General features: G+C 40.8%; 2 protein-coding genes across 4 annotated transcripts in view; both read left to right on the top strand.

Annotated features, from left to right (window-relative positions):
* The window catches only part of API5 (apoptosis inhibitor 5), a 36,996-nt gene extending 32,726 nt beyond the window's left edge, over nucleotides 1–4,270 (top strand). Inside the window, exon 14 of one of the 2 annotated variants that reach the window (XM_029207125.1) lies at nucleotides 2,122–4,270. In XM_029207125.1, coding sequence (XP_029062958.1) covers nucleotides 2,122–2,144 — 23 coding nt within the window. In that variant the 3' untranslated portion in view covers nucleotides 2,145–4,270. Of the gene's footprint in view, nucleotides 1–2,116 lie in introns of both variants that reach the window. The other variant, XM_029207124.1, reaches the window with a different exon arrangement.
* An 8,066-nt stretch (nucleotides 4,271–12,336) lies between these two features.
* The window catches only part of TTC17 (tetratricopeptide repeat domain 17), a 154,699-nt gene continuing 141,393 nt past the window's right edge, over nucleotides 12,337–25,642 (top strand). Inside the window, exon 1 of one of the 2 annotated variants that reach the window (XM_029207126.1) lies at nucleotides 12,337–12,565. In XM_029207126.1, coding sequence (XP_029062959.1) covers nucleotides 12,407–12,565 — 159 coding nt within the window. In that variant the 5' untranslated portion in view covers nucleotides 12,337–12,406. The remainder of the gene's footprint in view (nucleotides 12,566–25,642) is intronic. The other variant, XM_029207127.1, reaches the window with a different exon arrangement.

The raw sequence follows: 25,642 nt of genomic DNA on the forward strand, positions 1-25,642 counted from the left end.
TTGTGCCAGTGTCATGGGCCTGAACTTGTTCACTACAGAGAAGGAGCCAGAATTTGTGATTGTTCTTTGAGTCCATGTAGGCATACTTAGACTTTTTTCCTTATCCAAGTTTATCCCTTAACTAACCAATGTCTCTGTTATTTGCTTTGTCAAATGGCGTTTGTTCCCGTAACTTAGTTCAGCTTCCTGGTGCATTTTCAGTCAAATTATTTGCAAACATATACCCATGTTTAGTTTTCCTTCGTGCAGAACAGAGTTCCCTGGTAACCCACAAGTACTAATTCTACGTTTTGTGACTTGTATCCTTCAACTTTTACCTTTTTAGAATATAAAAATAATTTTTAAAGTATAATTTTAACTGTAAGCAGTGTTAGTAAGCTTGAAACCATTGAAAAGATCATTAAAGTGCAGAATAGTCCCTCAGGATGAAGAAAAAAGAAAGTTTGGTGACTCCCTGTACTGTAGAAATGGCTGCCTCGGTTGCAGATCAGAAAGAAATAGCCAATATAGAAAAGATAATCACAGCAAATAATACCTTCATACTATGTATTTAATATACTTATTAGATATACTGAACAATTGAGGGTAACTGAGTTCTTCATATTAAAATTGATTGAAAAACAATTGAAAGGGTAGATTTTAGTAGTCTGTTAGCTTATAGGGGGTGTTGATTTGTTAAGTGTGTCGATGTAAACTGAGAAATGAAGGTTATATAATGAGTATGATAGGGGGAAAATATGCAGACATCTGCATGGGTAAAGCCAAGTCTTAAACAGTCAAAAATGCAGGAGTTACAGCATCAAGAAGTTGCTGTATTAAGGTTGCTATGCTCCCAGAATGCACCACAGTCATTGCATCTATCACTGGGAGTATCTTACCCACAGACGACCTCTGATTTTCTGAACGTGTTGGCTCACGATGGTTTCGTTTAAACAGTTTGCATACCAATCAACTTAGAAAAATGTGTCATGACATGAGAGGTGACTTTGAATCAGATTCTGTTCTGTTACACAGGTAAATGTTGGCTAAGCTGGGGAAAGGTCTAGTTAGTTTTCTAACTCAAGAGTTTCTGGAGGGGAAAAAAAAAAAGAAGAAATCAAAACATCACCCAAATACAGTAACTATATTTCTAGCCATAATGGCAAAAAATGGATTGCAACACTGACTTGATAGGAATTTTTCAAGCCTCCAGTATTATGGATCAAAAATGGCAACACCAGATTCTTTTTATTGCTCCTAACAAGATTGCTGCAATGAGGAAGTTTGAAAAGTTCCAATGAGGAGATTCTATCTCCAGAATTAGAAGTTTGAGACTAACTTATACATGATGAAAAGTCCTGCCTTGCTGATAACTTCAATCAGTTTTCTTCACTGGAAAGACTCCTTTGAGGAATATTTCTCTGGAGCTATAAAACAGACTGACCAATAAATCAAGGACTCAATCTACCATATGACACAAGTAACTTGATTTTTCAGCAAAAGATATCCTTAATTTACATCAGTAACCCAAACACTGTAATATATACATATCACCTTTTTGGCAGCACTCTGAGCAGCTCATACATAGCTGAAAAAGCAGTGAGGAAAGCCGTCGGAATTTGTATCAACATTATTTTGAAATATGGTGAGCAAAACAAATTGCCTGTTTGTTGCATTTGAAAGGTACATTTTTCATTCTAGCCTGATTTTTCAGAATTGATCATTGATAATCTAAGATATTTCACATATATGGCACTAACTTTTGAAGGCCAGTGGCTTTAATTCCATATTAAGTATAGAAATTTTTCTAGTTTTGTTAATTATCTTTGGTAGTGATAGACCCCAAAATAAAGAACTAACAATGTAGTTATAACATTGTCACCTTGAAATATCTTTATTAATGGGATACATTTAATTGAGTACCTACTGTGAATGTAGGCACCTTGCGATATGTGCTTTGGCGTATATGATGCCCTGGTTTTATGTGAAGATTGAATTTGTAGATGGACTAGCAGAATACCGATGCTGTTTGTATAGAGCCTACTGCTACATTCAGAGCTGCGAGCTACATTACTTCTGTGTGTGCTGTCCCGTGAAGTCCTGAACAAGACCTAAACCCTTGTTCGCTTTTTCGTAGAGCAGAGAGGAGCCTTCAGGGGAAGTAGAGGTGGCCGAGGTTGGGGAGCACGAGGAAATCGTAGTCGGGGAAGACTCTACTGAATGAGAAGTCACAGTCTTCAGCATTGTCTTGAGCTTAATATACTTAAATTCTACTACTCTACTCATTGGATTGCCGGGGATGTCCCTTTAAAAAGACTGCTGCCTTCAGCTAAAAACTTAATGTTCTTTATACCTTTGTATGTATGATCTACTTTTGTAACAGACCATGGTTGTGTCCAAGGTAAAAACCACAGCGATATTTTTGGATGCTTTGTCTGCAATCTTGACTTGTTTTTGCAATATCACCATTATTCAGACTTCATATTGTGAATCTTTTAAACATCTTGATAATTTGTTATTGAGAGCTATTCAAATCTAAAATGTAATAAAATTCAGTCTAGTTCTGATAACTGGTAAAGATCATCAGTTCTGAAAGGTTACTGACTTTCCTGTCCTCTCTGTCTTGCCCCCAGCCAACATATGGAGAAGAGTCATGGTCAGTCTTAACATTTTATTTTCATTGTTATTTAATAAAGCCGCTAGGCAATGGTGCAGCATTCCTGGCTTCTGTCAGTAAAGCAAAATACTTACCAGCTTTCTTAAAATGTAGAAATGACATTACATTTTTAGGAGGAAGTAAGTTGCTTTGCACTGCTTACTTAACTCTTCTCCATATGTTGTGATATAAATTTTTGAATATGGGATCTTACTATTTGCATAGAAATGTGTATGTATAATATACATACATACATGAGCATATATCTGTGTATGTGTGTGTGTGTGTGTATATATATATATATATATGCATGCTGCGAAACTTGACTACACAACATAAGTCATTTTTTAAAATTCCAGGAACAGGTAGTCTTTGACACGGTGATTATCCTTTTGAGGCTGAATCCATTATTAACTTGTTATCTAGGTTTTCCTTCCAGTAGTGAGGGCTTTTGAGTCAGTTGCACTTACATGATTATTGTTATTTAAAACTAAAAATAAACAAAGGCTGCATTTTCAAAGATAAATTTGGAGATCCCTGTTGGAGAAATACAGCCAGAATATTGAATCTGATGTACATATAGGTTTCTACAGGATGAGATAGAATAATTTAGAATTTGGGGATTTGATAACCAGGGCAGCCCAGAAAAAGTGACTTGGTAACATGGTATACCAGTAAGTAAGGGATGCTCTCTCAGTTTGCTTTTGCCACTTTCAAGATTTTAACTTCTCAGGTTATTAATCAAAATTATTGTATAAGTTAGTCAATAGAGTCTTTAGGTTAAAACAACAGATGGGGGGTTTGTGGAGTGTTTAATGTCATGGGCATTTTTAGTAGCATAGGCCCTTTGCTCTGCATTTGAATGTTTCGTATATTTTTGTTCCACAGTTAATCTTCCCTCCCCAAGTTTGCTATTCAAATCCAATGCCTGAGTGACATTTTCTAGTAGTTTGACATTTTTTTTGAGGCATAGTTCGTGATTCCAATACAGGTGTCTTCATTACTGTTACCTCTATACTGGGGGTATAGGCAAAACCCCTTTGTTAGAATTACTGCACATGTGTATGGGGAAAATATTTTTTGAAGACTAGAATGATACAAGTGAGCAAAAGAAGTTGGTCAGCTTGACTATGGAGTGGTGGCAATAATCTCTAAACATTCCAAAAGACAGTGAGCTGAACCTAAGCTCCCTTGGAATCTGAGCAGACACAGGAACATGGAATTTCCATTTGAAAACTGTGACCAGGTAGCCTGGACCTCAACGGCAGATCAGCCAGTGGCCTAAAGCCATTTCAAGTATAGATGCTGTTTTGGGACAGTTATATAAATTTGAACATTAAGTGTAATTTTTCCTCTTTTTCTTTTTAATATTTGTAAACTCAAAGCTGAGCAGAAGTGACTTTACTTTCTAAAGTTTGATATTAAGTTGACTGTGTTCCTTCCTTTACCACCTCATTGTTCCCCTTCCCTTTCCTAAGGCAATAGTGCACAACTTAGGTTATTTCTGCTTCAAAACTTTGAATAAAAAACTTCATACCACGAATTTTTTTTCTTTTGCAAGACACCTGTATATCCCCTTGTTCAAATGTAAATGTTCCCTTATGCTTTTGAAATAAATTTCCTTTTGTAATTTTGTTTTGTGTCTTGTGTTACGATTATAACTTCAGATTCTTGGATATTCATTAAACATTTATTCATTGCTTCTCATGTGCCAAACAGTGTGTTAGACCATGAAAATATAAAGATGGAAAAAATACTGCTCTGCTTTCAAGGGTTCAGTATTACAAGTTATCTTTTATTTTCAACCTTTTGGATTTATTTTTAGAAGCTAATACCCTTCTGAAAAAAGGATTTGGTTCTTTCTGTCAAAGCAAAACATCAGATACTTGCCAAATCATTATGAAATAATTTCTTCCCTCAAGTTATTATGTAAAGCAACTTCTTATTTTGACTCCCAGCCTTTGTTTTCCTGAAGTAGCACCAAGGATGGATCAGAAAAAGTTACCTAAATTTTCTTGGTGATCACATCCAGTCCTATGTCTGTAATATCATCTACATGCTGAGGACTGCCAAATGTCTATGTCCATCCTTTCTTGCCTGGAGTTTCATAATAGCCTCCTGATTGATCTCCCAGCTATTACACTTGACTATAGCCTGTTCTAAACACAGCAGCAAAGAAACATACACTCTTCTACTTAAAGCTGTTCAATGACTCCTCGTTTTAGAATAAAAATCAAAAACACTGCCATGGCTTAAAAGTTTCTGACCTCAGCTGCTGCTCTGCCCCAGTCAGTCAGCTTCATGCAGCTAGGCAAAGACACACTCCTACCTTAGAATCTGCACTGGCTGTTCCTTCTAGCCACATATCTGCCTGTCTGACTCCACCCCTTCGATTCCTCAAAGATCACTTTCTCAAGGAATCCTGTTTAATACTGCAATGCCCCTTTCTACCCTGCCAAGACTCCAGAACCCACTTACCCTACTCAGTGTTCTCTGGAGCATTTGCCAACTTCTAACATACTATCCTAATTATACTGTATATTGGGTTAGCCAAAAATTGCTTTCAGTTTTTAAGTAAAAATAAAAGGCATTTTTCATTTTCACCAAGAACTTTGTTGAACTATGTATTCACCCTTTTATTCCACTACCTTCTGCCATTTTTCAGGCAACTTCATAATTCCATCTTCCCAAAACTTTTTATCTTTTTGAAACAAATTGTTCCAGGTGCCTTATACAGCCTTCCAGGGAATTGAAATTTTTTCCATTAAGAGAATTTTGTAAAGACCGAAATAAGTGGAAAGCCGAACGTGCAATGTCTGGTGAATACAGCGGATGAATCAGAACTTCCCAGCCAAGCTGTAACAGTTTTTGCCTGGTCATCAAAGAAACATGCAGACTTACGTTATCCTGATGGAAGTTTATGCGTTTTCTGTTGACTAGCTCTGGATGCTTTTTGTCAGGTGCTGCTTTCAGTTGGTCTAATTGGGAGCAGTACTTGTTGGAATTAATCACTTGGTTTTCCAGAAGGAGCTCATAATAGAGGACTCCCAATCCCACCATATACACATCACCTTTGGATGAAGACCGGCCTTTGGTGTGGTTGGTGGTGGTTTATTTCGCTTGCCCCACGATCTCTTCCGTTCCACATTATTGTACAGTATCCACTTTTCATCGCCCATCACAGTTTGTTTTAAAAACGGAACATTTTCATTACGGAAATACGGTCCAGAAGGTTTTGCTTATGTGGAATCCAAACATCAAAGCGATTCACGTAACCAAGCTGGTGCAAATGATTTTCAACACTTGATTTGGATTTTTTGAGTATGTCAGCTATCTCCTGCATGGTTTAACGTTAATTGTTCTCAATTAATGTCTCGATTTGATCGCTATCAACTGTAACTGGTCTACCTGACCATGGAGCATCGTCCAGCGAGAAATCTCCAGCACGAAACGTCGTAAACCACTTTTGACACGTTCAATCAGTCACAGCACCTTCTCCATACACTGCACGAATCTTTGCGTTTCGGTTGCATTTTTTCCTTTATTGACATAATAAAGCATGATATGCCAAAAATGTTGCTTTTTTTCTTCCAACTTCAATATTAAAATGGCTACACAAAAATTCACCAATTTTGATAAGTTTTTTTAAATGCTGACATGACAGCTGTCACATACAATCTAACAAAATTGTTTTGAATGAAGTTAAAGACAACTAAGTGCTACTAGAGCCATCTTACGGAAAAAAGTGACGAGCCTTTTGGCCAACCCAATAATTTACCATAGTTTTAGTGTCTCCCCCTGGTAGAATGTAACATGGCTAAAATGCCACAAAGGTAAGGATTTTTGCATTTTATTCATTGATAATCCCATACATCTAAAACAATGCTTAGTACATAGTAAGCTTTCAATAAATAATAAGTAGAAGGCAGTGTTTTATGCTGAGGATATAGTGGTAAACGAGACAGGCAAACTCTCATGGAGTTTACATTCTATTATGCAGAGGCTAATTAATAAGCTGATTTCAGAGAGTAGTGTTATGAGGACACTGAAGCATTCTAAGGTGATAATTTGTAAGAGCTCACATAGAATGGTTAGAAAAAGTCTCTGAGGAATTCATTTGAGCTGAGTCCTGGATGATGATTTGGAGCCAGCCTAGTGAAGATCTCAAGGAAAGGCATTTGAAATGGAGGCAACAAAACGTGCAGAACCCTTGGCTTTAAGAATACCAGGCTGTGCTAAAGAACGAGTTCTCAAAGTGCTTAGGTTCCTAATCTCGACCCAAGAACTCCTAAACTCACCTTCGAGGAACTACTTTCAGTAACTCAAAGGGCACATGCTCTTTCTGATCCTGGGGCATGTTTCCTCTGTCTGGAAAATCTTTGTTCCCTGACTCTCCCTCTCCCATTCATCAGACTAACATTCCTTCTTCAGGTCAGACTAGATTTCACTCTCCCTGGGAAGCCTTTCCACCCATGCTGGGCCCAGGACCATGTACAGGATGCTCCTTCAGCTCACTATCCTTCCTCCCCATTTTGGAAACCATAGGAGGAACTCAAATCAGTTCTGATGGGTAGAAAACAGCAAGTGGGATTTAATTCTAGCAAGTGTGATGGAAACTAAAACAAATGAAATCTAATTTATCAAAATCCTAAGAAACTGTAGATTTATTCCTGGAAGTTGTACGTTTAAAACTAAATATAGCCACAAATAAAATCAAGTAAAATTCTGGTCATCATAAAGAGTTGATAAGAGAAACAAGATCTGAGACAAAGCCTAGACAGACGACTACATACAGTTCCAGTTTGTATTCTTCAAGAAATACGTAAGAATAGGAAACAAGAAGAGCAAATAAAAGATGAAGGAATGGTATTTCTAGAAGGAAAAACTAAAACTTGGTATGCTATAAAGTGATGGATAAGATCAAAAAGCACAAATGCACTAAAAGGTTTGAATAGAATGAACTTGGATTTAATCATAAAATCAGGATACTGAAAGTTGGGTGTATGTGAGGGAGTAAAAGCTGGGGGTGGGGCGGGTATGACCTGTAGCTACTTACAGACTGAACAGTCACAATACAATTACTCCATAGAAACTGTTGCCCCCAAATGTATTAACAGCTGCAAAGATTTGGATAAATTAATGGCTGGTAAGTCTGTATCAGGAAAAGTCTTTTGAGGCTGACCATCATGTTATCCTCAGAGCAGCCCTAGTGTCACTGTGAGTTAGAATCCTGGGCTGATTTGACACTTGGTCTCCTCCAAAGTAGTCCTCATGCTTCAGACTGCCAAACTACTGGCGAACTATTTCTAAATGAAATTACCACGTTTCATAATTTCTAATGAAATTACTATTTAGGTATCCCCTGTCTCTTCTTTGAAAACCCTCTTCACTTTGTGTATGGCTGCTGGGGAGATACATCTGGATAGCCCCTCCTGCCATAACCAGCCTCCCTCCCTATCCACCCTTTCAACCTCCACCAGTTCAAAATCACTGAAGGAATTAACTATATGTAGCAGGCTGCCAATAATTCCTTCTATTCCCAATCAAACACGCTGCTTCACTTATCAAGATGAGTGTTTCCATTTCCCCTTAAATCTGGGCCAGGCTTGTTACTTTCTTTGGTCAACAGAATGCAGAAGTGACACTTTTCTGGGCCTGGCCCTCAAGGAGCCTGACAGCTTCTACTTTAACTCTTTTGGAGCCCTGAGCCACCAGGTAAGAAACCTCTGTAACTAACTACTGGGACTGAGAGAGAGAGGCCCAGCCATCCCTAGCCATTTCAGCCACTCCAGGTAATCACTAGGCATGAGTGAAGCCATTTGGGAACATTCCAAACCCAGCCAGGGTCCCAGCTGTATGAAGCCTTATGAGTGACCCCAGCTAACAGCAGGAGGGGCAGAACCACCAGCTGAGTCCAGCCAAAAAATATATAATAAATCATGGTTTAAAGCTTAAAATTTAAGCCACAAAGATTTACGTTGGTTTACTATGAAGCAAAAGATAATCATTTAACAGAATTTAAACCAGGGTGTTAACTCTCTCAGGAATATTTATATCTTAAGTATTTTCTCTAATAAATAAACAGTATAGAGATCCTTTACAACATTCAGATAAAGTGGCCCAAGAGAGGAAATTAATAATCCAGAAAGATCATTTTATCATTGTCCAATTCCCAACTTCAAAAAAAATCTATAATTTGTAATGATAGTGATAAATTAAAGGACCTATGTGCTAAAATACTTTATGCTGAAAGACCAAATTACATGCAGTTATGGGTTTTCCTATCATTTGTTCAACTAAGAATTGAATCACAGTTTAGAGATTATCAGCAATTTTGGTAACTACCATCTTATATTTCTACAGGTTTTATGTAAGCATGAAGAGAAAATATGTACTTAAAATGGAAAAAATATCAGGTCTTAGAACAATAGAATAAAAGAAGGGTAACAGGTGATCTATGTGGATGTAGAAAATTGGTAGCAACAATTTTATTTGGATTAGAAGTTTTCATTGTTTTATTCACATAAAATGGAAAAGCTACCTTTTGGGGGTATAAAATACTAAACAAACTAACCACTTAAGTATGGAAGCTTTATGGAAGATAAAAATACATTAGTATAGGAAATGCTTCCTGCCCTCAGATGCTAACAGTCTAACTAGTTAAACAAAGAGCTGCTCAAGAGTTTAGCTGTTCAAAATGTACAAAGTAATATCACAAAGCAACATGGTATTAATTGTCGTATTAGTGTTACAGAATTCAGAGGAGGCAAATAGAAGTTGACAGATTTTTTTTTACAATCTGGGATTTAAGCTATACCTTAAATAATATATTTCAAAAGAGCAAGAGAGGGATTTTAGGCAAGGAACAAGATGAGCAAGAGCACTTCTAAGTGTTACTGTGTGATGCTTAAAACATAGTTCAGTAAGACTAGAAGTGTGGAACTAGGCAGTCAGGATCTGTGGCAGGCAGGATTCTAAGATGACCCCCCAATGATCCTTGCCCTCATAAAATCTTCTCCCTTGAAAGTGGGGAAAATGCGTGAATATGATATCATTCCTGTTTTATGTTATATGGCAAAGGGAGTTTTTGCAGATGTCACTAAGGTTACTAATCAGTTCATATGGGGCTCCTCAAGAGAGAGGTTATCCAGGTAGACCTTATCTAATCACGTGCATGCTTTAAATCTGGGCCTAGAGGTCAGAGGTGGAAGAAGTCAGAGATATAAGTGATGGAGACATTTCCCTGCTTGCCTTGAAGAAACAACTGCCATGCTGAGAAAGCCACATGGCAAGGCATGGTGGGTGACCTAGGAGTTGAGAATGAGGACAGTCAGTAGCCAGCAAGAAAACTGGGACCTCGGTCCTATAACGGCAAAGAACTGAACTCTGTAAAAACTTGAAAGCATTTGGGAAAAGCTCCTGAGCCTCAGGTGAGATTGCAACCTTGGTATAAGCCATGTGAGACACTGAGCAGAGAACCCACACACGCCATGCCAGACTCTTGACCCATGGAAACTGAGCTAATAACTATGTTAAGCTGCTAAATTTTGTGGTAACTTGTTACATAGCAACAGAAAACTAACACAGGATCCCAAAGGACGAGGGTTATCATTTAAGGAAAACGAAGGTGGGTGGTACGTTAAAGCCATAGAAGTTACTATTCCGCCCCTTTGCAAGTTAACTTGTGCATGTCAAAGAAATTGCTGATGGCCAAAAGAGGTGATGCTGGAGCTTCTTTCAAACTCCTCACCATCCTTCATCCATGCTCAGGCTCTAAAGTTAGGTAGACCTGAATGCAAATCTGAGTTCTGCTGCTTATTAGCTGTATGATCTTGGCCAAACTACTTAACTAGCCTACGCCTGGTAAGTTAGTGAAGATTAATTAGAACTATGTGTGTACAGTGCCCAGTATGTATTAAACACTCAACCAATGTTAGATGATGGTGACTGTCATTATTTAGTAGCTTTATACACAAGTAGGGTTTACTTCTATGCCTAAAAATAAGATGCTGAGAACATACAAGAAACCTTTACAATTTGCCACCAATTTCACCTTTTCATGCTTAGCGCTTATTCTGCCTAAAACAGCACCTTTGCTCTAAGACTTTCACTTGGTTGGTCTGTCTCTTCTACACATGAGCCCTTACACATCCCCAATATCCTATATGTAAATTGTTACCTTGCCAGTATCCCACTAGACTGCACACTGCTCAGTGGTCAGATTTTCATACCCAGGGTCTAGCAGAGTATCAGGCAAAAAAAGCAGGTAAGCCATACATTTTTAATGAAAGTAATGCTCATCACTTCAGTACTCCTAAGAAAAGCTGCTCTAAGAAGACATAAAAAGCCAGTACTGTGGTAACGGCTTCCATTGCATGAAGTGATGTTTAAACACTTGGCAATTATTTGTTTTCTTGCAATACACCTGAGTAGGGAAGTGTCAGGCATAATTCTCATCTTCCTTTTCCCAAAGAAAAAAACCCCAAAGCATAATGAATCTAAACATAAAGTGACACATATAGCTAGAAGGCAGCCCTGACACACCTAAAACGACATAGCTAGCTAGAACCTAGAAGCCAGGCTAGTCCGCTTGGCCTGCGTGTTGATGCACTAGAAGGAAGTGCTTCTCAAACTTTAATGTACATACCAGTCACCCGGGGCTCTTGTTAAAAGGTAGAATCTGATGGGAAGAGACAGAAGAGCCAAGAATGTGCTTTTTTTTTTTTGCGGTACGCGGGCCTCTCACTGTTGTGGCCTCTCCCGCTGCGGAGCACAGGCTCCGGACACGCAGGCCTAGCGGCCGTGGCTCACGGGCCCAGCCGCTCCGCAGCATGTAGGATCCTCCCGGACCGGGGCGCGAACCCGTGTCCCCTGCAGCGGCGGCAGGCGGATTCTCAACCACTGCGCCACCAGGGAAGCCCAAGAATGTGCTTTTTTAATAAGCTCCCAGGTGATGCCAATGCTTCTGGTCTCCAGATTTAGACCTATGATGTTCAGTAAGGTAGCCACTAGCCACACGTGGCTATTTAGCCCCTGAAATCTGGCTAGTCCGAATTTAGATGAGCTATAAGCGTAAAATGCATACGGATTTCGAAAACTTGGTACAAAAATAAATATCTCAGTAATTTCTAATAATAATTAGATATGTTAATAATAATCTAATAGATTTCACACTGAACTAATAATATACTGTATATAATGGGTTAAATAAGATGTTATTTCATTTTTTTTTTAAATTGTGGTTCACGGCTCGCGTTACGTTTCTACTGGACGGCGCTGCCCTAGACTAACAACACTTCTAATTCTGAAGCTCCCCCTATTGTGAGGTTTTAAGAATAAAAGAGAACCTATCCCTTCCCTTAGATGTTTCGAAAGCACACCTTTTATTTTCCAACCATTTGACACAATCAGAAATAAAAAATTTTTTTTAAACCGAAGAGTTATATGTATATACTCTGAGCCCTCTCATTTTGGCTTAGGCTCCAACTGGAACACTACTTTTCTCTCCCTCTGGTTCCCACGCTCCGAGATCGTATCGCGCACAGGAAAACAATAATAAGAAAGCGGTCTCCGACCTGAAGCCAAATTGGGCCAGCGTCAGAGGCCGCGCTTCCCTGCCGCCTAAACCGAGCCCGAGGCCGAGGAAGCCGGTAGTCAGCGGGCAGCGCCCCCTCGGCTCCTCCTCCTCCTCCAGCGTCGACCTCCCCAAGATGGCGAACGGCGGGGGCCCATTTCCGCTTCCGGTGTGAGCGCCCGGGCTAGGGGGGCAAGATGGCGGCGGCAGTAGGGGTCCGCGGACGGTGCGAGCTGCCGCCGTGCTCCGGTCCAGGCTGGTTCCTCAGCCTTTCCGCCTTGCTGAGTGTGGCAGCTCGAGGGGCCTTCGCCACCACGCACTGGGTCGTCACGGAGGACGGGAAGATCCAGCAGCAGGTAGCGGCCAGGGTGTCCCTCTCCGCCCGCGCCCGCCCTCGCCCGGGGGGGGATTCCCCGGCCCGGCCCCTGGCTGTTTGGCTCCGCGCGGCCCCGCCCCCAGCCTGCAGTCCCACGGTCCCGGTGTCGCGGTCTGGGCGACACCGCCCTCGGACCGGTCCCCTTCCCACTTGTGTCCTGGACCTGGGCTCGGCTGCCTGCAAGTTCTCAGGCTTGCATCCCTGGGACCGGGCGACTCTCCCCGGGAGTTCGGGTCCTGGGGACATGATCTGGCTCCCTAGCTTTAAAACCCGGATTCATTATTCCTCCCTTGGTGCCTCTCTGGCCCACGCGTCACCAGCCCTCCCCGAGGAAGTAGAAAGCAGGTGGCAGCGCCCGGGTGTGCGCGAGTCCTAGGGAGGTGACAGCTTCGGCACCCCTAGGTAGTGTGTCACCTAATGCTACTTCCCCCAGTCTCCTGTCCCACATGCTGGCGTTCGTGTCAAGCTGTGGTGGTTTCAGCTGGTACCGTTACCCAGGTCAGCAGGGGCTCATTAGACACAACACGCACACTCTCTTTGCGAAGGAATGCTTGAGGATGCCTCTGGTGGCGTTGCCTGCATCTTTTCAGCAGTCAACCGCCCTAGTATCCCAGTGTTCTTTGCATTGTTTCTTTACCTAGTTCCTGTGACCCAGCCCCTCAGGGAGGATATGCGATTTCCCGGATTCTTGTCAGGTTGAAGTAATTCCTCAGAGGAGAGGCTGCTTTTCTTTCATAACTTTCTGATGGCCTGTATTTTGTGAATGCTGCTGATGCCTAAAGAATGCGTGAGTGTGTATTCTGCTACAGGAACTTGATAAACTTAATGACTTCCAACACCTGAGAACAATCCTATAAAGTCCAGCAAACATTTAGAAAGTGATCTGTGTGCCCCATGCAATTTAATTTAGCCCACCGATCTGAAATGTATTAACCATTGTTCTGTGAAGGCACTGGGTTGTATGTAATGAATGGTGATAGGAACACAATGCTAGGCTTACCTTTGTGTAAAGTGAGGTTCACATTTAGATTCACCATGTGATGGCAAATTTTGTCTTAAATATAATGAATGAGTAAAGCAATTTAAAAGTCAGCGTTGGTTTTGGTGAGTGGTTTTCAGTGTATATCTGAGAAAAGACTGACTCTGTGGGGTGGCATTTCTCTATACCTAAGTTACATTAGAAAAAAATTTCCTTTTCATGGCCATACCAGCTGAGATTTAAAATATGCATGTGTGTTTCAGAAACCCTAGACAACACTTACAAATTCACCTCTAACAAAAGATTGGAAATCTTGTGTGAATCCTGGTTGCTTCTGTCCTTCTTCTAGCTCCAGATGATGGTTTTCCCTGAGGCCCTTATGAAGGGAGATGTGGCGTTAAGTCCTGCTGCATTTTGGGGAGCCCTTCTCCTATTGGCTCTTTTGCAGTACTGTTTTGGGTCACAGCTATTTATATTCCCTGACATTGACTTCTCATTTTGATGTCCAGCTACTCAGCTGAGAAAGTAGCCCACCTGAAAAGTGGTAGAAAGCTGGTAGAAATGTATTTATATGCTGAACATTGCAAAGGGAAGGTAGAATCTGATTTGGTTTTTGTTTTTTAACACATTCCTTCTTTTTGCACATTGGGTACATATGTTTTGGTGGGGGAAAGGTAGGGGTTACTAAAAACTTGCTTGAGAAAGGGAGAAATCTACAGAATCTTCTGGATCTCTTCCAAGTCACTCCTACAGTAGGTAGTTAGGCTTAGAGTTAGGAAAGCAAGATTTCTTCACTACATGCCTTTTTAGTGATCCTCTTTGGTGAATTTTCCAGTACTTTGCTACATAACATTTACAGTGTAAAGTCCAGGCAACTACAAAATTTTATACCAGAAGAAATAAAGTTGGTGACTACAGTGTAACAAGAGGCCAGGGGAGGGAAGTTGGATTTAATCTGAGGGGAAAAGCACATGTAAATAAAGTAAGAGAGTTGGACCTCACAGTCAGCTTCTGAGTTCCACTCTGATAGCTCTGCATACATTACCCATGCAGCCCTTCCTGGCAGTAATTTGACTGCAGGCAGAATCCAAACCTCAATTTACATTGTGCTTAATTATCACATTTGGATGTATTTATTAAAGAATTGAAAGGTCTCTTTAGTATGTGGATTTGGGTGTACTGCAGATCTATTCATACTTTCAGCAACATAACTAATTCAAATTTAGTATAGGAACTTCCCTGGGGGTCCAGTGGTTAGGCCTTTGCTGTCCAATGCATGGGGAGCGGGTTTGATCCCTGGTCAGGGAGCTAAGATTCCACATGCCTCACCGCCAAAAAACCAAAACATAAAACAGAAGCAATATTGTAACAAATTCAATAAAGACTTAAAAAATGGTCCACATCAAAAAAAATAAAGTAAAATTTAGTATATGTACTGTGTCTTACCAGGCGTACCAAATCCCTTGCTCCTTGTTTTTAGTTTTAACATCTGATTGAGAACAGAAGTATTTCATTTTTTTGGCTGTGCCGCACTGCTTGCAGGATCTCAGTTCCCTGACCAGGGATTGAACCTGGGCCACGGCAGTGAGAGCCCGGAATCGTAATCACTAGGCCACCAGGGAGCTCCCTGATTTCATCTTTAAAATTTTTTTTTATTTTGTACGTTTATTTATTTATTTTTGGCTAATTGGGTCTTCGTTGCTGCGCGCGGGCTTTCTCTAGTTGTGTTGAGCAGGGGCTACTCTTCGTTGGGGTGTGCGGGCTTCTCATTGCAGTGGCTTCTCTTGTTGCAGAGCATGGGCTCTACACACGCGGGCTTCAGTAGTTGTGGCGCACGGGCTTGGTTGCTCCGCGGCATGTGGGATCTTCCCAGACCAGGGCTCAAACCCGTGTCCCCTACAATGGCAGGCAGATTCTTAACCACTGCGCCACCAGGGAAATCCCCCGATTTCATTTTTAAAGTTGCCTAATATTAGGGAAAGGGTTAAGGGCAAACTGAAATAGCAGGTCTTAGAAAATACCTTTTGAAACTCTATTTTAATTTAGTTTTTTTAACTTTTATCTTAATTATTAATTTATTTATTTTTGGCTGCGCTGGATCTTCGTTGCTGCGTGGGGGCTTTCTTTAGTGTGGTGAGCGGGGGCTGCTCTTTGTTGCGGTGCATGGGCTTCTCATTGTGGTGGCTTCTCGTTACGGAGCACGGACTCCAGGCACTTGGGCTTCGGTAGTTGTGGCGCGTGGGGTCAGTGGTTGTGGCTCATGGGCTCTAGAGCGTAGGCCCAGTAGTTACGGCACACAGGCTAATTGCTCTATGGTATGTGGGATCTTCCTGGACCAGGGCTCGAACCCATGTTCCCTGCATTGGCAGGCGGATTCTTAACCACTACGCCACCAGGGACGTCCTTCACTTGATATTTAAACCTATCCAAATTAAGTGTAATAGATCATTGTTTTCCAGAGTGAATGTGGGTAAGTACTTATGAATTAAGAATCTGAATTGCCCAAAATACAGACTTAGATAGGGACATTTTCCATCATAATAGTTAAAGTTTTAAGTACAGTAAGCAATCCTTCCCAGAAGAAGAGAACATTCGTTTGGCTTTTCTATTTCAAGCCTTAGCAGATGATAAAGATAGGCACCCACAAGTTACAGACTGCAGACTTGTGAACATGCATGTATATTGGAAGCCGTAGATCTTTGGGGGGTTGAAATGGGCCTTTCAGTCAGAGCAGGGAAGCAGACATTGCTCCAGGCAGCCTCCTCGCAGTCCAAGCTGAGCTGCTTCTGGCAGTAGTAGATGTCCAGTACTTGGCATGGCGACTCAGGGACTTGTTCCTTTCCACAGTCCCCGCTCCATCTAGGAAGCATGCCATCCATGTTTTTAGGCTCTGTGTTTTACTGAGCTGCCACTGAACTCCCAGGAGTGTCGTACAGGGAATACTGGAGCTGGGATGTGAAGAGAATGCTCCAGTCACTAAGTTCATTTCCCACTGCAGTCAGAGGACGTCCAAGAAAAGCCCCTCCTCTCTTTCTCCTCTCCAGCTCTGTGCTGTTCTCCCAGCTTTGGGCTTTGGCATACTTCTGAACCCCTAATGTCCCTGTACCTGAAAACTAGTAAGATCCTCTCGCCTTATTTAAGCAAGAGTCCTTAACTTGGAGTCCATGGACTTGAGGCATGAGCTTTTATAATCTAGTTGCTAGGAAGATCTACAGTAACTAGATCTTTTGTTTGACTTCAAGATAAATTTTTGTTTGTTTCATTTTGACATTGTTTTTGCTTAATTACTCTTGTGGCAACACCTGTTTTCTATTTTAATCACAAGTGCCTAGCAGTTCTCTTGCACTGAAGGTTAAATAAACTTCTGTGAATTAGCCTAAGAGCCTATCTGTCACATCATTTCTTTGGAAAAATGTACGCTTCATGTTACAGCTTACCAGCTAACAGATGAACTCTTGAAATGTTAGTTAGGTCTAAAACTTGAAAATTTAGATTATCAACTCTCTCATAACATTATATTATTTATTTTCTTTGCTGCTGTTTCCCTCTCCTCCAATCTTAGAACCATGGCATTTTAGATTTGGAAAAAATTCTTAAAGAATATATGGTGCGACTCATAGGAGAGAAGGTCCCCCAAAGACACAACTAATGAATGGCATTTAGTGGTAACAATAAGTAAAAATGTATTTATCTGCAGTAATGTGTAAGCCAGCACTTTATACTAAGATTGAAGTGCTTTTTTTTATCTGCATAACACCTACAAAGGAAGGAACAGAAAGAAAAACAAAACCAAATGAAGTAGATGTCTTCTCTTTTCCAGTTTGCTTTACCTTTGCAGAATGTTTTGTGATAACTTTAAATTGGGGGTGGGTGGATGGGGGAGGGTCCCAAATAGGTGTGAATTAATTTGGGGGTCACTTAATCATTTTGCCTCCTGTCAAGCAGATGTCTTCGGAGTACAGATCCGTTTAACTGCTCAGAACAAATGAGGTTTCTGACAAAACTAATGTTCTGAAGCTTAGCAAACTTGGCAAAAACTGTTTGCTAAGCAACCATTTCAGCAACTATGACCTAGGGAACAGCTATCATACTTAGTTGGACAAACTGGCTAAATCTTTATTTGTTGATTTTTAACAGCTTATAAGTGAAGGAGTGGTTTAATTTTGGTCTCATGTTAAGTGATTTGGTTAATCTGGGAGAGAGCATCCATATTGTACTGTGAAGCTGACAGCTTCATTTTGGTGCTTTTCAAAACTGAACCCATCTTTTGACATAGAGCATGTTTCTATGTTTATACACTTAAGGGATTTACTTGGACCTGGAGGTCATATTGGTTATTCAGTAGCTAGGCACCTGCAGTTTATACTAGACGTTGACATCAAAAGTGATTCTCATTCAATCCATTTTTTAAGATATTTCCCACTATTATTTTTCTTCTTATAAATTACCCAGGTATTAAGTTTGTTTATATGGTAGAGTAGTAATAGGAGTTTGGAAATATACAGAGATAAATTATAACTTTAAATACTTTTCCCAATTATTTATTGAACAGATATCTATTGATGTCTTCCTTTTCACCAACCCACAGTGCTTTGAAGGGTATGTTCTTTTCCACTGGCTACCGTGACACAGAATTCTCATTTTTCTTTAGGGGTGAGCAGAGCACAGCTCCTTCTTAACCTTCTGGGTCTTTTTGTTTTTTGTTTTGGCTCTTCCACCTCCGCTTATCTTCTAGATCAGTGGTTCTCAAACTTTGCACAAAAATAATCTGGGATGCCTGCTTAAAATTCATATTCCCAGGTCACTGAGAGTGATTCAGTAGGTTGATGGTGGAGCCAAGGTTTCCACATTTTTATCAAACTCCTCAGGAGAGTGTGATGCAGATGGGTCACAGATCATTATGAGAAATTCAGTTTTAGATCTTGCTCTTCCTCCAGCCTTTGTTGCAGGCTTCTATTTTTACTCTCTTTGTATACCTGGGAAATGTCATCCTTTCCCAAAACTTAAGTTACCATATGTATGCTGGGAATATCTACATTTCTTTCTACAACTCAGTTTTTTTTCTCCAGAGTTATAAATTCAAGACTTCCGTGTTAACTTTTAACTCCATGTGAATGTCCTGTAGATACTTCAAGCTTAATATGACCAAATCTAAACTCAGTTTTACACCTATACCTATGTCATGCCCTGTTTTCCCAAACTTAAAGATACCACTATGCATCGTCTGCCTATTGGTCCACATCAGAAATCTGGTTGTCCTTTTTAATTTCTCCCTCTTCCTTACCAACAGCTTTCAGTTTTACTTTCTAATTATATCTTGCTTCTTTCCGTAGCCACTACCATTACTCATAATTCCAACCACCTAATTAATTGCCGTAGCTTCTTAACTGCACTCCCTGCTTCTAGTCTTGTCCTACTTCTAGTCCATTTTTTCCACAGTGCAGAGTAATCTTTTAAAACCTTCTGTGTTTTTTTGTTTAATTAAAAAATTTGAATTACAAAAGTGATGCGTGGCACTGTAAAAATAAATACCTAACGCTATGGTAGTATTTGAAGTAATAAAATGAAGTCCTCCTACCTCTACCCATTCTTACTCCCCAGGAAAAACTACCTTTAACAGATTGGTACATATCCCAGAATATGGTCCAAATTCATTAACATGTCTTGAGATCTGGCCCTTCCTTCTCTCTAGTCTGTCTCTGCTCATTCTTGAGTGCCCCACTCTCACCTCAGAATGTACACACGTAATTTACTTAGTCATACTTAACTTTTGTCAGTGTCCCCAAATATGCTCTGTTCGCACTTATTTCTGGGCCTTTGTACATGTTCTTCCCCCCAAACATCTTAATCTGGCTAACTCATACTCCTCATAACTTAAACATCACTTTCTCAGGGAAGCTTCTATGATGCACAGATTTGAATAAGCTGTTCTTTCAATGTGCCTTCAGAGCATCCTGCATTCCCTTATGAAAGCATTTGCCATACCATGTTGTGTCTGTTTACTTATGTAAATGCCCTACTAGACTACTTTATGCTCTATGAAGGGAGCAGCTGTGTCCATCTTCTCTGAAACTCCAACATCTCTCACATTGCTTAATCACATAGGCTACAGTAATATCTGTTGAATGGATGATATAAGGAAGTATGAGAAATGATTCCTATTGATACCTTTTAGGAATTTACCATTGTCTGAATGAAGCCTTACAATACTCACCAATGTGGTTGTCATCAGGGACTAGCCTAAAGGAACCCTCAGACCTTCCAGGAGATCTTTAAATCTCCGAGTAACCCATCAGTGAGTCAGCCCTGAGGCCTTCAGAAACCATGCTGTACACAGGGGACAGCCATAATTTCAGAGATTACTCTTGCCTCTCTGTTGTGATCAGGTTGTGCCTGCCAGGGAAGTCATCCTGTCGCTGCTGACATTATATATCTAAAGGTCAGCTCTTGCTCAGACATCAAATGTATGGAGAAGAGACAGGAAAATGATAAACAAGAAAAACAGAAAAAGGATCGGAAAGGGCTGAGGCAAGGTAGGTGGGAGCTGGCAGCTGCACTGTTGAGGAGGGATTAGGATCAGCTGTGGGCTTCAGCAGTTGTTGCAGTTTAGAAGCAGCTCTGGTGGAAGTGAACAGAAGGCGCTCTGACAGTCAGGAATAAGAGGGCTTGCCAGCAGGTCGGGTCAAAAATTAGAACAGCTTTGCACTCGGAAATGTAGGGAGCTGGGTGTGAGCAGTGCCTGCATCTCAGTTGTGCTCCATGATGGCAAGAGTGAAAGGAATTCCTCTACCCTATGGCTCTTTTATAGCCAGACACCTCAGCAGAGTTGTCTGTGCTTACAGACTCTCCTTCCTCTCTTCATATAGGTCTATTTTAAACCCATTGCAATCAGTCCTGCATCCCCACAACTCTTGTCAAGATACCCTGGGCCTTCCACATTGCTGAATTCAGTGCTCAGTTCTCAGTCATCTTACTTAACCTCTTAGCAGCCCAGCATTTGTCTTCATACTCTATTGAACTATTTTTTTACATGACTTCCTGAACATATACTCCTGGTTTTCCTTCTAAATCCCCTGCCTCTCATTCTCTTCTGCTGAATTCCTTTTTGATTCGTGAGTCTTAAATATTGGTGTGCCCCTTTTCTTCCCTCTGTACACCAGACAATCTTACGCAGTTTCATGGCATAAAATATATAAATCTGCAGTCTCTCCCTGAACTCCAGATTCATATATGCAACTGCCTACTCAGCCTCTCCACCTATCTGCCTAATAGACACCACGAATACATCATGTGCTAAACTGACTCTTGATTTCCCACTCCACCACACCTGTTACCAAGTTTTTCAGGCCCCAAATCTTGGTATCTTCCTTGACTCTTCCTTCTCTCACATCTCATACCCAGTCTCTCAGCAACCTGTCAACTTAACTTCCAAAATGTATTCTGAATCCTGCCATGTCTTTCCGCCTGTACTATTACAACCCTGGTCCAGACTATCTTCATCTCTGTCCTGAACCTACGCAGTAGCCCCCTAACTGGTCTCTTTGCTTTTACGTTTGCTCCATAGGGTCTGTGCTCCCCAGATTAGCCAAAGCAGTCTTTTAAAAAACATAAGTTTTGGTCATGCCACTCCTTGAGGGGTCTTGGGGGAAGGGAAGCAAAGAGTATCAGAAAACCTTCAGTGGTTTCCCATCACACTTAAATAATAAAACCTAGTTTTCACCATGGCCTGTAAGGCCCTGCAGGATCTGGGACCTGGCTCCTGGCCACCCCTCTGCGCTGATACTACTTTCCTTCTTGTGTGCTGTGTTTCAGCCATACTGCCCTTTGGGTGGTTTTTAAAGCACCAAGTTCACTTGTTTTTGGTTCACCAAGACCTTTGCTTTTGCTCCTTCATCTGCCTGAAGCACTTTTTTGCAGACATCAACATGGCTCAGCCCTTCTCTTCTTTCAGGCCTCTGTTCTCATGTCACCCATTTTCTGACCAAGCTGTCTAAAACAGCATCTCTTTCCATCACTCTGTCTTCTCACTCTATTTTTCTTCATATTATTTATTACTGGCGCTGTATTGTAAGGTATACTTTATTGCCTGTCTTTCTACAAGAACATAAGCTTATGAAGGCAACAACTTTGTTTTGTTCAGTGAAGTAACCCTAGTGCCTAAAACAGTGCCTGACACATGATGTACACTCAGTAAATACTGAATAAGTGAGAGAGTATATGAATGTCTGTGTGTGCAAGTAGTAATTACTCCTGTATTAGCTCTTGTATCTCATATCAGCATACTGAAGGGCCACCGTTGTTTTTTTGTTTTTGTCTTTGTTTTTTAAAATTAACTTATTTATTTTTGGCTGCGTTGGGTCTTCGTTGCTGCACAGGGGCTTTCTCTAGTTGCGGTGAGCAGGGCCTACTCTTCATTGCTGTGCACAGGCTTCTCATTGCAGTGGCTTCTCTTATTGCAGAGCACGGGCTCTAGGGCGCGGGTGCTTCAGTAGTTGTGGCACGTGAGCTCAGTAGTTGTGGCTTGCAGGCTCTAGAGTGCAGGCTCAGTAGTTGTGGCACACGGGCTTAGTTGCTCCGCAGCATGTGGGATCTTCCCGGACCAGGGCTCGAACCCGTGTCTCCTGCATTGGCAGGTGGATTCTTAACCACTGTGCCACCAGGGAAGCCCCCACCATTGTTTTAATAGTCTGCAGGAGGGAGGTGCATTTACTTTAAAGGGGGCAAGCTAATTCATTCATTCTCCCTGTTACCAATAAAAGGTCTACACAGCCTAAGACTTCTCTAAGAACATGGTATCTCTAACCAGAGTTGTAAAATGGTGCCTAAGATAATCTACTTTCCTAAAGGCTCTTTTGGATATTTTACCTCTACAGCGTACCTTTTATGGTATGTTCAAAGAACTCATATTTGAGATTGTGACCTTATTTAAATTAATTGAATACTGTACAAATTTAGGTTGTCACTTTATATTTTGCTTTCAAGACATACTATTAGGAATTCACACTGTTGTGCTTCCCATATTTTTTTAGTCAGTAGTAAAGTCAGTTAGTAATGAGTCTAACTTTTTTTAAAATAAATTTATTTTATTTATTTTATTTTTGGCTGCGTTGGGTCTTCGTTGCTGCGTGCGGGGGCTACTCTTCGTTGTGGTGCGTGTGCTTCTCACTGCGGTGGCTTCTCTTGTTGTGGAGCACGGGCTCTAGGAGCACGGGCTTCAGTAGTTGTGGCTTGTGACTCTAGCACGGGCTCAGTAGTTGTGGCGCACGGGCTTAGTTGCTCCGCGACATGTAGGTTCTTCCCGGACCAAGGCTCGAACCTGTGTCCCCTGCATTGGCAGGCGGATTCTTTTTTTTTTTTTTTAACATCTTTATTGGGGTATAATTGCTTTACAATGATGTGTTAGTTTCTGCCCCATAACAAAGTGAATCAGTTATACATATACATATGTTCCCATATCTCTTCCCTCTTGCGTCTCCCTCCCTCCCACCCTCCCTATCCCACCCCTCCAGGCTGCCACAAAGCACCGAGCCAATATCCCTGTGCCATGCGGCTGCTGCCCACTAGCTATCTACTTTACTACGTTTGTTAGTGTGTATATGTCCATGACTCTCTCTCGCCCTGTCACAGCTCACCCTTCCCCCTCCCCATATCCTCAAGTCCGTTCTCCAGTAGGTCTGCGTCTTTATTCCTGTCTTACCCCTAGGTTCTTCATGACATTTTTTTTTCTTAAATTCCATATATATGTGTTAGCATACAGTATTTGTCTTTTTCTTTCTGACTTACTTCACTCTGTATGACAGACTCTAGGTCTATCCATCTCATTACAAATAGCTCAATTTTGTTTCCTTTTAAGGCTGAGTAATATTCCATTGTATATATGTGCCACATCTTCTTTATCCATTCATCCGATGATGGGCACTTAGGTTGTTTCCATCTCCGGGCTATTGTAAATAGAGCTGGCAGGTGGATTCTTAACCACTGTGCCACCAGGGAAGTCCCATGAGTCTAACTTTTGAAAAGAACTCATTTATGTATTTTTAACTAACGTTTTCAGTCTTCATTTTCCCTCTGAGGAACTTAGTTATTTCAATTGAAATCAGGTGACTGGCAAGAGGTCCTGCCTCCAAAGGTCAGGCCTTTCCACCTTCAGTCTAATTGCTTGGTGGGGAGTTGAGATGGGTAATTAATCTTTAGTAGAACCCAAGAGAATAGTATCAACACATGACAAAAGTGGTCAAATGGAGTCAGGAACGTTTTTATTAGAGCAAGTATTTGCTGAGTGCTTTTTGTGTGCCTATTACTGCATTGGGTAAGCTTAGCTCACTCATTCAGTACATACTTGGATGCTTTCTGTGTTAGGTACTTGAAATACAGCTGTGAGGGAGATATAGTCCCTGCCTTAGTAGAGTTTGTGTTTTATACAGTCATACATGGAAGTGACTCTAATTTAGGATATCAACAGGTAACTTTTATTGTAATAAAAACAATTTAATGTCTGTAATTCACTGAACACTTTATCCAGTGTTTTCATGTTCATTATCTCATTTGGTCATCATACAGACTCAGTAAGATATGGGTATTGATCTTCTATCAAATAAATTTGGGCAGAATGTAGTTAAACTCCTTGCCCAAGCCATGCAAGTAGGAAGTGGCAGAGTGTGAACTCAAGCTCAGGTCTGATTCTGAACCCTGTTCTCTTCTCTGCAGTGCTAAGCATTGCTACTAACATAAAGAAAAATATTTCTGTAGTTTTATTTGTAAAACAAATACTCATCAAAAATTAAAATTTTTCTTTTAAAAAGGTTTTTTTAATTTTAAAACTGAATTAAACTATAAAATATATGATAATTGTTGAAAAAATTTTCACACTATTTAGTATGCTATAAAATGAAAAGTGAAAGTTTCATAACTACCCACAGTCCTTCTTCCTGGAAACAACTAGAATTATTTGTGTATTCTTCCCAAAAGTTTCTATGCATTTGTAAATACATAGTTCTTTATTTTATTTTTTTTTTGCGGTACGCGAGCCTCTCTCTGTTGTGGCCTGTCGCGTTGTGGAGCACAAGCTCCGGACGCGCAGGCTCAGCGACCATGGCTCACGGGCCCAGCCGCTCCGCGGCATGTGGGATCTTCCCGGACCGGGGCACAAACCCGTGTCCCCTGCATCGGCAGGCGGACTCTCAGCCACTGCGCCACCAGGGAAGCCCCCATAGTTCTTTATTTTTAAACGCACAACTGGAAACATTTTGTCTCACCGTTATCTTCTATCCACTTCATAAAACTTAGACATCTGTCCATATCGGAAATAAGAAAGCTACCCTCTTCTCCCTTAAGATTGCATAGTATTGGGTTGTATGGGTGTTCTGTAGTTTATTTAACCAGTTCCCTAGTGGCAGACATTTAGATTGTTTCTCTGTTTTTGCTATCGCAAACATTGTTGCAGAGAGTAAACGTGCTAATACATTCATCTTTGCATGCTTCTATGCCTATATTGAGTGTATCTGTAAGATGAATTCTTTGAATTGGAATTTCCTGTTTCTAAAAATGCATATATTTAATTTTCTTAGATTTACTAAATTGTTCTCCTAAAGGACTGTATCAGGAGTGTTTGAAAATGCTCAGCATTGCTTGGAATATGCAAAAAATTTTTCATAATCCAATTCTAGTAAAAGACCTCTATTCCATCCATTGCCCTTAGCTAAACAGTGTTGTGATCATCAGTAGAAATATGAACAGAAAGGAACCTTCAGTTAAGTTTTTTTATCTTCATAGAAAAAATTAAACCTTTGTCATTAACATTTATTTCACACTTGTTGGGACTGCAATAAAAGAGATTAGTCAAGCTGATTTCTTTTCCCCCACAGTTGATACTACCGGTGTTTTGATGACTAATCAAGTTGAACTTTATTCAGTTGTCTCTTGTAGAGCAGCGATTTCCAGTATGAAATAGCAGAGTAATTTAGTGGCTGTTGAGTTTGCCATCATCTGAATAATGATAAAGTTACTAAGGTTTAATTCCTGGCACTGGTTTTAGTGTTCCTTTTCCAACATTTGATTGACAAATCTGTCTTAGCTTGG

Source organism: Monodon monoceros, unplaced genomic scaffold (genome assembly GCF_005190385.1).
Source record: "Monodon monoceros isolate NGI ecotype Baffin Bay Population unplaced genomic scaffold, NGI_Narwhal_1 Super_Scaffold_7, whole genome shotgun sequence".
In the NCBI taxonomy this organism is placed as follows: Eukaryota; Metazoa; Chordata; class Mammalia; order Artiodactyla; family Monodontidae; genus Monodon; species Monodon monoceros.